The following is a 14,324-nucleotide window of genomic DNA, read 5'->3' on the forward strand; positions in this document are numbered from 1 at the left end:
TTCCAGAATGAGCAAAAGTTTCATGTGAAATAAAAGTCATATTTTACCTGGCAAAACTGATTTTGTAGGTAATGGGGACTCTGCCCTAACCCGGTTTAATAACATGCAGAGATGACTAGCTGAAAGGGTAACTTTTCACGGCAGAGCAGCAGCATCTGAGTGCTCAGCTCCACAATTCTGGGCACGGCGACGGCAGCCACTAGCAGTGGGGAGACACTGCATTACTGCACAAAACAAGCCCCAAGAGGGGCAGGCAAGCCTGTGTGAGTGGAGGGCAGATGCCAGTAGGATGAGTTTTACATCCAGATTCCTCCTCTCCATCGGCCCTTCCTCCCAAAATGTTAGAAGAAATCTCTTGTTTTCTCCCATGCTGCCTGACAGGATGGCATTAAATCAATTACATTTAATCCCACAGATCTCTGGGATACAGCCTTAAGCCATCCCTGCAGTTTTATTCATTCACTTTTATCCATGGGATTCATTTCTATGCCCTCTACTTTTCATTGAGACCTCACAGTGTAATAAAAAGAGCACCAAGAAAAGAATTCTAGTCTCTGACTGGTAGACCTGGCTTCCAGTCCTAGCTGCTCCGCTTCCAGACTCTGTAACCCTGGGCAAATCACTTAACCTCTCTGAGCTGCAGGCATTGCAGCCCATATAAAATCATATAAAATGAGAGGCAGGCACTGTGAAGATGAAATGAAATGAAGCATGTAAAAGGCTTTTAAACTAGAAAGCACCATAAAAATGTGAGGTATCCATGTTATTACAATTATTTAATCAATGGACCAGACACATTTTATTGCCTCACTTCAGAACTGCTCCTGGAAATCCTGCTCTCCTGGTCCCTGCCAGCATCGTACACCTACCCTCTCCGTGCCAGGAACACGAGGTTGGCTGCAGAGAGCGTGGCTATGGCCTTCCCAGAGCTAGTCTTCCCAGCCAGCCTCCCTTTGATGGTGTCTGGGGCAAAGCAATACTATAAAATAATTCTTTAGGAGCCAAGGGTAGAAAATTAAAAGGATCACTAATCCAGACAGAAAAAGTTCTGATTTATTGCTCTAACCCCTCCTGTCATGAAATGGCAGTGAAATAAAAACACCGTTCTGTAGGATGAAGGGAGAGGAAATTTAGAGTTGGACAGAAAAATCCAAAGGAAATGAAAGTGCTAGTGTGCTCTGAAAAGTAACTCTCCAAATATGCCATTGGGTCACCCTAATGCTTCCAGGCCTCCCCAGTGGCTTCCAGGCCTCCAGTGATCGGTTTACACTGAGTGGAGGCCTCTCCTAGCTGACAGTCTGCTAACTTCACCGGGGATGGTGCAGCCTCTCACATCATCACTGGACCAGTTAAGAAGACAACTGAAAGCTAAGCTGACAAGTTCAGGAGATGATGAACAAGGCAGGGCAGAACTCTGCTGCCCCATCTCATGGGCCACTGAAGCTTGTGCGCGCTGCTCATTGCAGTGGTGAGGCTCTTCGGAAGCAGAGAAGTGGGGCAGAAAGGGCCGCTGTTTCACTCTGTTTTCTAAACACACTTTCAGATAAAGGCTTTCTATGAAGACCACCAAGGCTGTACTCCCTAAATGTGGTCAACAAACAAAGCGTCACATTTAGAGCGAACAGACCCATCTTCAGAAGCAAGCATTGAGTAGGTTGCAAGTGGAAATGCAAACCAGACTTACTTGATCTAAATCTCCTTTCTCCATGGCCAGTTCCTCCATCTCTGGCGTTGGCTCATCTTCCAGGAAGGGATTGGTGGATGGGGGTGGAGACTCAAGTTTTTTCTGTTAAGACATGAGAATGAGAGATGTATTTTCTGAGCTTTCCCCATTGATCTGCTTTTTCTAAGTCTCTTCAACAGCTAAATCATGAAATCTGAGCTAATTAGCAAGAACTGAGACACTGTGGACCACATTCTCACCTCCAGGCCTTCGCATTTCTTTCCCATCTTCTTGAAACCTTATTGCCCCCCTCCCCTCATCCCAATCCCCATTTGGCTAAAACTCTTACTCCCTCATCCTTCAGTCTTCAAATTAGAAGTCCCTTATACTGGGAAGCCTTCCCCAATGTCAAGTTTGGGTTGGATGTTATTGTCATCATCCCACTGGGTATATCCCCTACCCAGGTATTTATTAAAACACTACAGTTGCTCATTTATTTGTCTTCTCCCTGGACTCCATGATGGCAGGGATCATGTCTATCTTGTTCCCCATCCTATCTCTGGTGCCTGACATGTAATAGGTGCTCCATACTTATGAATGAATCAAAATGACAGATGGGTTTGAAGAACAAACTATAGCTGGGTGTGGTGGTACACACCTGTAGTCTCAGATACTCAGGAGGCTGGGCAGGAGGATTGGTGAGACCAGGATTTCTGGGATGCAGTGTGCCATGCCTACTGGGTGCCTGTACTGAGTTCAGCATCAATGTGGTGACATCCTAGAGCGGGCCCAAGGAGAAGTGAACTGGCCCAGACTGGAAACAGCAGGTTACAACTCCCTGAGCAGTAGTGGGATTGCACCTGTGAATCCCACTGTACTCTGGCCTGGGCAAACTAGCAAGACTTCGTCTCTTTTACGCCCTCAGCAATGAAACAATAGAAACTAGTGTGATACAACTGCCTCTTCATCACCTAACCTTTAAAAAATAAAGCAGTACAAGGTATAAGCCTAACCTGATGTGCTTTAAATTACAGATAAAAGTTCCTTCCTGAGTAAGTCCCACTACAACCACCACCACAAAATCTCCTTGAGAAAAATTACTTCCCAGCTTCTGAATATGAGCACTTTCAAAATCTAACATTGAGGGGGACCACGGGCTGGTGGGAAAGCTGGAGGCGGGAGAAGTAGGTTTCAGCTCCAACTCTGCTGCCTTGGCCAAGTCATCTAGCTTCTCTGAGCCACAGCAGGCACACTGGCTGCATGAGGTTACAGTCATAGGACTAGTTAAAAAAATCAAATGTGATAAAGCATGTGAAACCCTAGAAGAAGCACATGATACATATAAAGGACACTGGTGACAATAATTCCAGGGCAACAACAGAATCCAAGCAGCTCTTTGGAATTTTTTTTTTTACAAATTTGACCTTGAGATGTTGTTCATGCCAGGGCGCTGGGAGCTCAAGCAGAAAGGAAACTAAGCGGACTAGCAGGATGAAAGGAATTGGCTGGTGCTGGGAATGAGGGGATGGGCCAGGGAACAGCTCTCTGGAGACAAGAAACTAGATGCAGAGGGAGTTTCTAAATATGCTTGTGACATTTTAGCATATCTCAGTGGAGAAACTTGAACTAATTCCTAGGCTGAGAGGGACAGCAGATAGACTACAGTGTGAATGACTTTGTCAAGTGCCAGTGCCAGGGTATCAGCTCAAGATATTACAAAAAAAAAAAGAACAAACCACACCTGTGTCTGTGTCTGGATTAGGCTTTAAGACAATTCTGCTTACGCTCACATAAACTACTGAATTCTGGGCCAAAGCACTTGGATGCCTTTGCATAGCTAGATGGAGCCTCAGTGTATAAAGAAAGCCTTGTGATTAATGTATTAGCTCAAGGTAATCATTAGCAGGATAATGACTTTTGTGGTATCCTGCTGAGAAACAATATGGTCTGACAACCAAGCAAACATTCCAAATTTATACACTCAGATCTCTGGCTTCCTGGCCTGATATGAAAAAAAAATGCCTATAAACTTAAAGTTATTTAGGTTTATTTTTAGAATTAGGCTATTTTTAGAAAGAAATGTTTCTTTGAAAACAATATTTCAAAGCTTTATTTGTCTCTGTAAGGGCTGCTAGTAGTCTAGGGAAAGAGGAATGGTGAGAAAGAGAATCCGCGAAGCCTGAGCTTCAACAACATAACACATTCGCTACTAGTGTTGGTTTCCTGATCCCATGGGTTCGACAGTGGGTTCGGGGATCATATGGTTGAGCTGAATCTCTACGTTCTGAGTCATTGGTGCTTTGGATATGTGGAGAGCAAGTCAATAACTGGAATTAAAAGCTTTGTTCAAAATCAGTGACAGAACAAGGATTTATGAAATTTTTGAAATTTTTGAACTAAGCATTCTTCATCTATTGTTAAGTTTACCAGGGTTGACAATAACAGCTCACAATTACACACAGCTGTGTCTCATTTTAAGAACAATTACTGGAAATCATGACAAAAGGTAGACATCGGTCAAGTGAACTGAGGGTGTTCCTGGGCCCCACTCTCCCTCGGGGCGTGTCTGACAGACGCAGGAAGTGAAACATAAAAGGCAGCGTTGGAAAGGCAGCTGGGGTGGTACAGCAGGGGCCACTTGCTCAGTGTTATGGTCAGAAGAGTCCCAATGTTTCTTTGCTGTCCCCATGGTCTGTCTCTATTACCATCCCAATGGGATTTCTGGGAGTCATGGATACTAAGGAATTCCTTGCTCATTCATTTAGGGCACACACATTCCAAGTATGGACCAAGCTGATGCAAAAAAAGTGATTCATTCCTCTCCGTTCATCTACTCACAGATGGATGTGCCAGGCACTATAACTAAAGCAATGAACAAGACAGACCACCCACTACCCTCATGAAGATTATGGTCGAGTGGGGAAGATGGACTTTAACCAAATAATCACACAAGCATGTGATGAGGGCCACTGAGGAAAGGAGAGGTTGTTATGAAAGGATGCAATATAGAGGGTCACCGCAAACTTCCCCGAGGGAATGACGTTTCAGCAGAACTGAAGGGTACTCCAGAGTTAAGTATGTGAAGGGGGTGGGAGGAGTGAGGTGGGGAGGCCAGAGCTTTCTAGGCAAAGAATAGCATCTGTCTGCCATTCATTCAACAATCATGGACTAAGCATCTACTCTGTTCTAGGCACTCTTCTGGGCACTACGAATACAACCCTGAACAAGACTGATAAGGATGGGAGGCACTGTGAGGAAAAGAAACCTTAGGAACTGGGGTGATCAGAGAAGGCCTCTTTAAGGACATGATAGTTGAGCAAAGACCTGAGTAAGAGGGAACCAATCAGGCAAAGACCTGGGAAGGGGCATTCTCAGCAGGGCGACCTGGTGCAAAGGCTGGGATGAGGTTGTTGAGTGTGAGGGACAGAAAAGAAGACGAGAGATAAGAGAGGCAGCAGGAGTTCAAACACACAGCCTTGCGTGGGCCATGGGAAAAGTTACATTTTTCTTATTGCAATTGGGCAGTCGGTGGGAGTTTTAAACAGGGAAATAGTAGGATTTAATCTAGATTTTAAATATCATTCCATTACCATGGACAGTAATGGAGGCAAGACCAGTTTAAGAGGCAGCTGCAGTGTCCGAGGCAAGGGCTCACATGGGAGCAGACAGACCTGGCATTGTGGAGACAGGAAAACGTAGGCAGACTGGGGACATATTTAGGAGAGCGGGTCAACAGGACTTGCTGGGAGTGGCTGTGAGGGTGAAGGAAAAAAAGGAATCAAGGATCATTCAGTCTTTGGCCTGAGCAACTGCAAGGCTGGTGTCACCATTATCTGAGCAACAAACCCTGGGTTGGAGTCGGGCTGTACTTGGGTATGTTGCTTAACGTCTCCAAGCCTTGGTTCTTCTAATTTGATGAAATTTGAAGGGATATTAATGCCTGATGCACAGAGCTGTCATGAGGATTATGTGAGATCACGCATGTAAAAACATGAGCTATGTATATAAAGCAGCTTAACACAATGCCTGGCACACAGGGAAAGCTCAGTTAGTGGTGGCACTTGTTAGCATTTAATAGGGTCAGGCAACTAAACATGGGAGAAGTGTGGTTGTATCTCTCTGGATGAAGCAACTCTCAGAAGAGGAAGAAATGAGAGCACAGGGCCAAGAAGTCTTGTAAAGTTAATTCCCTTTACTCACAAGTAAGATCCTGTCCCTACTAGTTTGTCTCTTTGGGATCTCTCCAGGAAATAAAGGCAATGGGCCCATCAAATTACAAGGCACAGGATCCCTGAGCTTCTCCCTTCTTCCCTAGACTGCTGCAAATCCCATAAAGTACCAAAAGGACCACTATCCTACTGGTAAATGTGACCCAACAGAGCCCTGAGGGCAGACATAGACTCCGGCTACTTAGAGCAAAACACTCCGGCTCAGGACAGCCTGCGGTGATGAAGGAAAGGGCCTTTGCTGAGGGCTGGCAGGGCCCGTTGTCACAGCAACCGACCACACTTCTCATTCTCACTTTGCAGCTGCTGTAAACCATAGAGAATTACAAGTTTGGGTTTAGATTTTAAATAACTTAAATGACATACTCCATGAGCTCTGGGGCTGCTAAAGGAGACCTAAAATTTGCCAAGAAATAAATGACTTTCCAATTTTAAAAGAATTCATTCATTTTTTTTTTTTTTGCTGTAAGAGTTGATGTCAAGTCCACATAGAAAAGAGGAATTCTTCATACAGTAAGTTAATTCCTACTAATTAAACCACATGGGATTCCCAACACCTCCAAATCCCTGAGGGCCACAGGCCAGTCAAGTTGTCTAATTTACTGTTAGGAAGACAGAACCTGGCTTTAATCAGTAGTTATACATATCTGGGTCTGTCTGCACCAATTCCTTTCTGAGGCCCTAGCTGGACACTTCAAATTATCAAAGAAGGAACTCCGAAATTTAACACTAATCTGTTTCCTTTCCCTGGAGGAGAAAGCATTCAGTTAAGAAATGCAATCCACAACTTCTGCATTTCCTATTTCATAAATACCTGACCCCAGCCCAATCCCTAATCTGTCCTTACAAAGATGGTCCTGGAGGCTTCAGCCGATGGGTATGTGAACACAGAGCTAAGCACACTGGGTTCAGCACTGCTGGGACCCCTCTCTGGGTGCCACCATGTCCATATCTTACATTGTGACAGTTACGCATAGGTTTCTTTCTCCATCAGCATCGGTAATATTCACTTTGCGTCTTTTCCCAAGGCCCTGCACAAAGGGGGAGCTTGAAAAATACTTCGATGAGAAGCATTTAATAAAACCCTCTTCAGAGGGTCTTGGGAACATTTTCTATTTTCTGTAAACAAACAAAAAAAAACCCCTCTGTGTGTGTGTATGCTTGTAAAGAAGTCTCAAAAATATACCCCAAACTATTTAAACAGTGGCTGTCTCTCCCTCAAGAGGGAATTACAGTAGTTGAGAAGAGACTGTTCTTTTAAAATATTTTATTCTATTTGAGCTTAAACAGCTGTATTTCTCTCTCTCTCATTAGTAGAAAAATTATTTATGTGAAGAGTGCAGATGATTTATAACTAAACCAGACAGTATTTTCTAAAACCCTTAGTATTTTAAAATTGTGATATAATTAACTTAAATTCACCATTTTAAGATGATTTACAATTTAGTGTCTTTTGAGCATATTCACAAGGTTGCATCACCATCACCACTATCTAATCCCAGAACATTTTCCACCCCAGAAGAACCCCCATATTCATTAGCTGTCACTTTCCAGTCTTCCCCCTCCCCCCAGTCTTTGGCAACTATTTATCTTTGTTTACAGATTTGCCTATTCTGGACATTTCATATAAACAAAATCACATAATATGTGTGGCCTTTTGTGTCTAGCTTCTTTCACATAATATAGTGTTTTCAAGGTCCATCCATGTTGTACTATGTCTAGTATGTCAGTCCTTTTTATGGCTGAATAATATTCCATTGTAGGGACACACCACTTTTTGTTTATCCATTTGTCTACTAATAGACATTTGGGTTGTTTTTACCTTTTGGCTACCGTGAATAGTGCCACTATAAACATTCATGTACAAGTGTTTGTATGGACATACGAGAATGTTCAATTCTTTTGGGTCTACACCTAGGGGTGGAAACATGAACTACTCTAACTAAAGGTCATTTTCAGATTGCTTTGTCTTTTCTTTTTCTGGCAGAGTTAGACCTTTACATTAGGCATCGGTGCATTAGCACTATACGATGCACTAAAACAGTGACCACTACTTTTGAATCTTAATAAACCTCAATAACATCAAGGCTCAGCAATGGGAGAGACCAAGCAGGTGCATTCATAAGAGACGACGAGAATACAGGAAGCAGTCTGAAACACAGGCTATCTTAAACTTGAAAATGCTTCTACTTTTGACCCTATAATTCCACTTGTATCATAACAGAATAATCTGAAATGTGAACAGACTTGTTCACAAAAATGTCCATTGTGGTCTTATTTATACAAGTGAAAAATTTTGTAAAAGTGAAAAGCATATTAGGGATAGGTAGGGAATCATGGACATCTATACAGTGAAATATTACATAGTGATTGAGAAAACACTTAAGATATGACATGAAGGAAAGTAGGATATAAAGTTATATTTACACATGATATATAAAAATTAACTTAGAATGGATCAAAGATCTAAATGAAAGGAGCTAAACTACAAAACTCTTAGAATAAAACTTAAGTAGATGTTTGTAACCTTAGATTCCTAGAAGAAAACATGGGCAGCAAACTCTGACATCAGTTGTAGCAATATTTTTTTGATATGTCTTCCCAGGCAAGGGAAACAAAAGCAAAAATAAACCAATGAGGTTACATCAAACTAAAAAGGTTTTGCAGGGTGAAGAAAAATATCAACAAAACAAAAAGGTAACCCACTGGATGGGAGAAGATATTTGCAAATGACACATCCAATGTGGGGTTCATCCAAAATATATAAAGAACTCATGTAACTCAACATCAAAAACCCCCCAAACAATCTGGTTAAAAAATGGGCAGAGAACCTGAACAGACATTTTTCCAAAGAAGACATACAGCCGGCCAGCAGACACATGAAAATACCTTCAGCGTCACTAATCATCAGGCAAATGCAAATCAAAACCACAGTGTGATATCACCTCATACTTGTCAGATTGGCTATGATCAAGGAGACAACAAATATCAAGTGTTGGCAAGGATGTGGAGAAAAGGGAACCCTCATGTACCATTAGTGGGAAGGGTTGGTACAGCCACTATGGAAAACAGCAAGGAGCTTCATAAAAAAAAATAGAACTACCATATGACCCAGCAATTCTACCTATGGGTATCTATCCAAAACATAAACACTAATTCGAAAAGTATACGCATCCTTATGTTCACTGCAGCATTATATACAGTAGCCAAGACATGGGAGCAGCTTAAGTACCCACTGATAGATGAATGAATAAAGAAAATGTAGTATACATATACAATGAAATATTATCCAGCCATTAAAAAGGATGAAATGTTGCCATTTGTAGAAACGTGGATAGACCTAGAGGGTATTATGCTAAGTGAAATAAGTCAGACAGAGAAGGACAAATACCATATGATCTCCCTTACATGTGGAATATAAAAAACAAAATAAACAAATCAAAGCAGAAACAGACTCATAGACAAAAAGAACAAGCTGATGATTGTCAAAAGGAAAGGAAGTGGGGAGAAAGGCAAAAAAGGTGACTGGGCATAAGAGGTACAAACTTCAGTTATAAAATCTGTAAGTCATGGGAATGTAATGTACAGCATAGGGAATATAGTCAACGATATAGTAATAACCTTGTATGGTGTCAAATGGATAGTACACTTAGGGTGATCACTTGTATATTGTAATTTTAAAAATGTTTGTGACCTTGCACTGCAATGGTCATAGCACAATTTACAATAACCAAGTGCTGGAAGCAACCTAAGTGCCCATCAGTAAATAAGTGGATCAAAAAACTGGTACATTTACACAATGGAATACTACGCATCAGAAAGAAAGAAGGAGCTCCTACCCTTTGCAACAGCATGGATGGAAGTGGAGGGCATTATGCTAAGTGAAGTAAGCCAGGTGGTGAGGGATAAATACCACATGATCTCACCTATAAGTGGAATCTAATCAACAGAACAAACAAACGAGCAAAATAGAACCACAGACATTGAAATAAAGAACAATGGGGGGGAGGGGGAGGAGCATAACATGGGAAAGAAGAGGGTTGTCAAGGAACATGTATAAAGGACCCACAGACAAAGCCAAAGGAGGGTAGGATTGAGGGTGTCAGGTGGGGGTGGTGGGGTGGGGGAAAGTGGTTGCAGGAAAATGGAGACAACTGTACTTAAACAACAATAAAAAAGAATTATTATAAAGATCAAGTGAAAGAAAAATGTTTGTGATCTTGGATATAACACCAAAATTCAAATAACAAAGGAGAAAAATAAATAATTTGGATGTATTAAATCAAAACTGAAAACTTTTGCACATCAAAGGACACTACCAAGAGAGTAAAAAAAAAGACAACTCACAGAATGGAAGAAAACATTTACAAATCAAATATCGAATACATGATAAAATTTATAAAGGCTATATAAAATATATTTAGAATATATTTTAAAAACCTCCTAAAACTCAATAGGAAGACAACGTAAAAATGGGCAAAGGACCTAAACTGACATCTCTATAGAAAATATACAAATGGCCAATAAGCACAAGAAAAATTGTTCAATATTATTAGTCATTAAGAAAATGCAAGTCAAAACCACAAGGAGATACTTTACAACATGAGAATGGCTGTAATTAAAAAAAAAAACAACCCAAAATACATTGGTGAGGATGTAGAAAAATCGAAACTCTCCTACACTGGTGGTGGGAATGTAAAATGGTGTAGCTGCTGTGGAAAACAATTTGGCAGTTCCTAAGAAAGATAAAAATAGAGTTACCATACAACCCAGTCATTCCACTCCCAGATATATTTCCAAGAGAACTGAAAACATATGTTCACACAAGAACTAGTACACAAATCACAAATGTTCATAGCACTGTAACAGCCAACAAGTGGAAACAACTCAAATGTCAGTTAACTGACACATGGATAAACAAAATGTATGTCCACATAACGGAATGTTATTCAGCCATAAAAAGGGCTGAAGTACTGACATATTCGACACAATGGATGAACCTTGAAAGCACTGTATTAAGTGAAGGAAGCCAGGCACAGAGGCCACAACTATGACTCCACTTACATGAAATGTCTAGAATAGTCAAACCCATGGTGATCGAAAGTAGGTTAGTAGTTGGCTGGAGCCAGCAGAAAGAGGAAATTGGAAGTGACTGTGTGGGGTTGGGTATGTTCCTTTGGGGACAATGAGAATGTCCTGGAATTGGATATTTGGAATGGTGGCACAATTGTGAAAATGCTTTAAAAAATGGAATTGTATACTTTTAATAATGAGCTTTATGTGAAATTTTGCCATATGAATTTTATTTCAACTTTAAAAGTAAAATAAGCAGAGAAAAAATGAATTTAAAAAAATACAATTTGAACTGTATAAAATGTATAGAACTAATACACCCAAATTTGGTTAGTGGGAAGACAAATGACATTTTTTTCTGCCTCTTCATTCTTGCCTATAATTTCCAAAATTTCTATCTTGACCATGTGTTACTTTCTTCTTAGAAACAAACAGAAGTCAATTTCCAATTAGGATGTTATTCACACAAAGAAATATATTCCTTTAGCATCAAATAAAATTTATAAACTCTGTCCGGGTAGCTCAGTTGGTCAGAGTGCCGTACCAATACACCAAGGTTGCAGGTTCAATCCCTGGTCAGGTTACATAAAAGAATCAACCAATGAATAAGTGGAACAACAAAGTGAAGTTTCTCCCTCCCTTGCTCTCTCTCTAAAATCAATCAATAAAAAAGCATTTATAAAATATTTTAAAACAATAAAGGGGGCTAACCAGCTAAGGGAAAACTATTTCCTAGTATTTTGGCAGAACTGCAGAGACCCTGTCCCCTCCTGCTCTCCCATACTCTCCCTAATGCAGGCATTAAGTTGTTGGAAGATTGAGCTGTAGGGTATAATGAACCTTTTGCAAGTATTCTTATGCTCAAACAGCATGGTCAAAACTCACACCAAAGCTTCTACATTTATAATGTAATTTTAAAAACTGGACAAGTATAAATTTATATTAAAATGACCCCTATAAGCCAAAGGATGATTCTATTTACAAAGGCAACCCATGCAATGGCCAAGAAAAGGAGAAATGCAGCTGCATGAAATGGGAAAAAATTTAATTTTATTTAAAAATAAACTTCCAAATTCAGTGAACCAGTTATAACAACTTAGCCCGATCTACTCTGCTTTCATAGAAGCTGAATATGTTTACCTTGAGTCTAATCATCAAGTCACTAACGCATGTGGGTACAGTTAAATCACATCCAGACATTTGCTTTTAATTTCAAGGCATTTTAATTTACAGACTATTTTGAATCTCTCCTAAAGGGTCAGGAGTTGAGGAAATTAGCAAAAAGCAGTAGCAGTTCGCTTCTTCCAGTGACAGGGACAGCACAGGACATTACAAACTTGTTAGGGATAGAACAACAACAACAAAAAAAAACCCTGTCTTTAGTCTACATTTCTTTCAGATGTCAAGGTCACATCTGGCAAAAAAAGAGCAGGAGATGACGCATCACAGAGATCAGTCAGGAGCAGCTGAACTGTGGCAGATCTTTCCAGGTGAGCCCATCACCCCTCAAGCTCACCCTCATTCACTGTCAATCAGTCAAGGGTGGACGGGTGTGGGCTGGGGAGGGTGTCTGGTCAACTTGGCCCCTGACTTTTTATCTTTCCACGGAACTCACTAATTTGTTAGGAAATTTGGTATATAGTAAAGGGCCTCAAGGGCTACCCTGGTCCATTTTGTAGTTTATTCTGATACCCTGATATAAAATGGTAGCCACAGAAGATTTTCCAAAAGGGGGGAAAAAAACCCAGACATATCCTGGGAGCAAGGGAGCATGGGAAGGAGGTAAAGGGACAAGGAATGGCAGGTCATCAGGTGGGTACCCAATAGCTAGACTAGGAATCAGGCTGGCTGGAAGCCCTGGCTCAGCCTAGACAGCCTCTTCCCAGCATTGTCTGTTGGGAACATGGTCAGGGGCCCTGACTAATCCACCAGGGTCCCTGCTAGAGGTGTGGCCCCACTTGGTCCATGGCAAGGTGATGACAGGACCAAGCTCAAGGTAAACAACCCTACAGTGAGAAGCATGACCTTCCCACCTTCCCAGACTGCAGTGAACCGACCCTCCAAGAGCTGGCCTGCCTCGCTGACGAGCCCAGAGGAGTGCTGTTGCCCTTCTAGATACAGATCATTAAGGGAGAACCCTTGAAGCCTTTGGAGTAGTCGTTTGTTAAGACCTGGAATGCAGAATGGTTGCTGGGTCATGATAAATGGGACAAAGACAATCTGGGGGAAGAGTCTGACTTCAAGAAGTTTAAGGATTTGAAAATAAACATAAAGGAAGAAGTTGAATGATTTGGAGAAGTCTCGGAGAAGACAACTAACCAGCTGTGGGGTGAGTCAAGAGCTCTGCTTCAGTAGGATTTTCTGGCCAAGATTTGTAACCTGAAACTCTCTGCACATTTGATAGGAGAGGAAACAACTGAACAACTGGAGGAGATATTTGTAAATCGATTATGTCAGAAAATTTCAAAACCAGAGGACCCAAAAGGAAGAGACTGGCAAAAAAGGTTCAAGTGTTCCTAGCTGACCATGACCCACCCTGCAGAGCACAGCACCTGCCAGGGTACAGAAGGCTGCAGCTAGGACCACGGCCCTGGCAGAGTGAGTGAATGCGGGGACAGGTCTCGCTGCCCTGGGACTCAAGCACCTCCAGCCCTCTCCTCCCTCAGACAGAAGCAGGTTAACAATCGGCCAGCTGCCATTTTGACATCCTATACTGGTTTTCTATAAAAAAGTATTGGCTTCACAAGCTTATGTATAGCTCTTGCCCATTTTTCATGGTCTCTGTGTGGTTACCTTGTTTAGAATCCTCACCTTGTCTAGAGGGGCATTCTCTGTCCACGTTACTCAGGCTCTTTGATCTTTGGGGCATTTTCTAGCACAAGTGAGACCTGATGTGTCCAAGCCTACAGGCTACCCTGGTCATTAGACACAACGGAGCCATTTGTTCCCCTGTAAACCTATAGCTCACTAAATGTAAAAGCAAAATCACTAGGACATAGAATCTAGCCAAAGGAGAGGAAGAACAGCGTAAAACAGGTGTTTGACACTAACGTTACTCAAACACCTTTATTGGGACCTATTTTCCATACAGTTAGCTGGATTACCTTAGGCTCTCCTGACCTTGCCCAGTTGGAACATGAGAGCTCAGGGGGCACTTCCAGCTGGGACCTGTGCTCAAAGCTTAAATTTCCTTGTCCCCAAACAGATCTCTGTAGGGCTGAACCCCAAGACCTGAGAGTCTCTGTTTAAAACCAGGCCAGAAGCATGGCTTGGCTGGCGCAGATGAGAGCCAGCATGAGGATGTCAAGCCAGTGCTGAAGCCAACCACAGCCTTCTCAGGAGAGACACACTTCTTTCGATAG

At 41.8% G+C, this 14,324-nt stretch overlaps 1 protein-coding gene across 3 annotated transcripts in view; it reads right to left on the minus strand.

Moving 5' to 3' along the window:
• Positions 1 to 14,324, minus strand: part of VPS53 (VPS53 subunit of GARP complex) — a 133,256-nt gene that overhangs the window by 61,349 nt on the left and 57,583 nt on the right. For all 3 annotated transcript variants that reach the window (XM_045837337.1, XM_045837338.1, XM_045837339.1), the window contains one exon: positions 1,685 to 1,786. In XM_045837337.1, the coding sequence (XP_045693293.1) occupies positions 1,685 to 1,786 (102 nt within the window). The remainder of the gene's footprint in view (positions 1 to 1,684; positions 1,787 to 14,324) is intronic.

The sequence above is a fragment of the Phyllostomus hastatus genome, unplaced genomic scaffold (assembly GCF_019186645.2).
Source record: "Phyllostomus hastatus isolate PE091 unplaced genomic scaffold, TTU_PhHast_1.1 phas_contig_210, whole genome shotgun sequence".
NCBI lineage: Eukaryota > Metazoa > Chordata > Mammalia > Chiroptera > Phyllostomidae > Phyllostomus > Phyllostomus hastatus.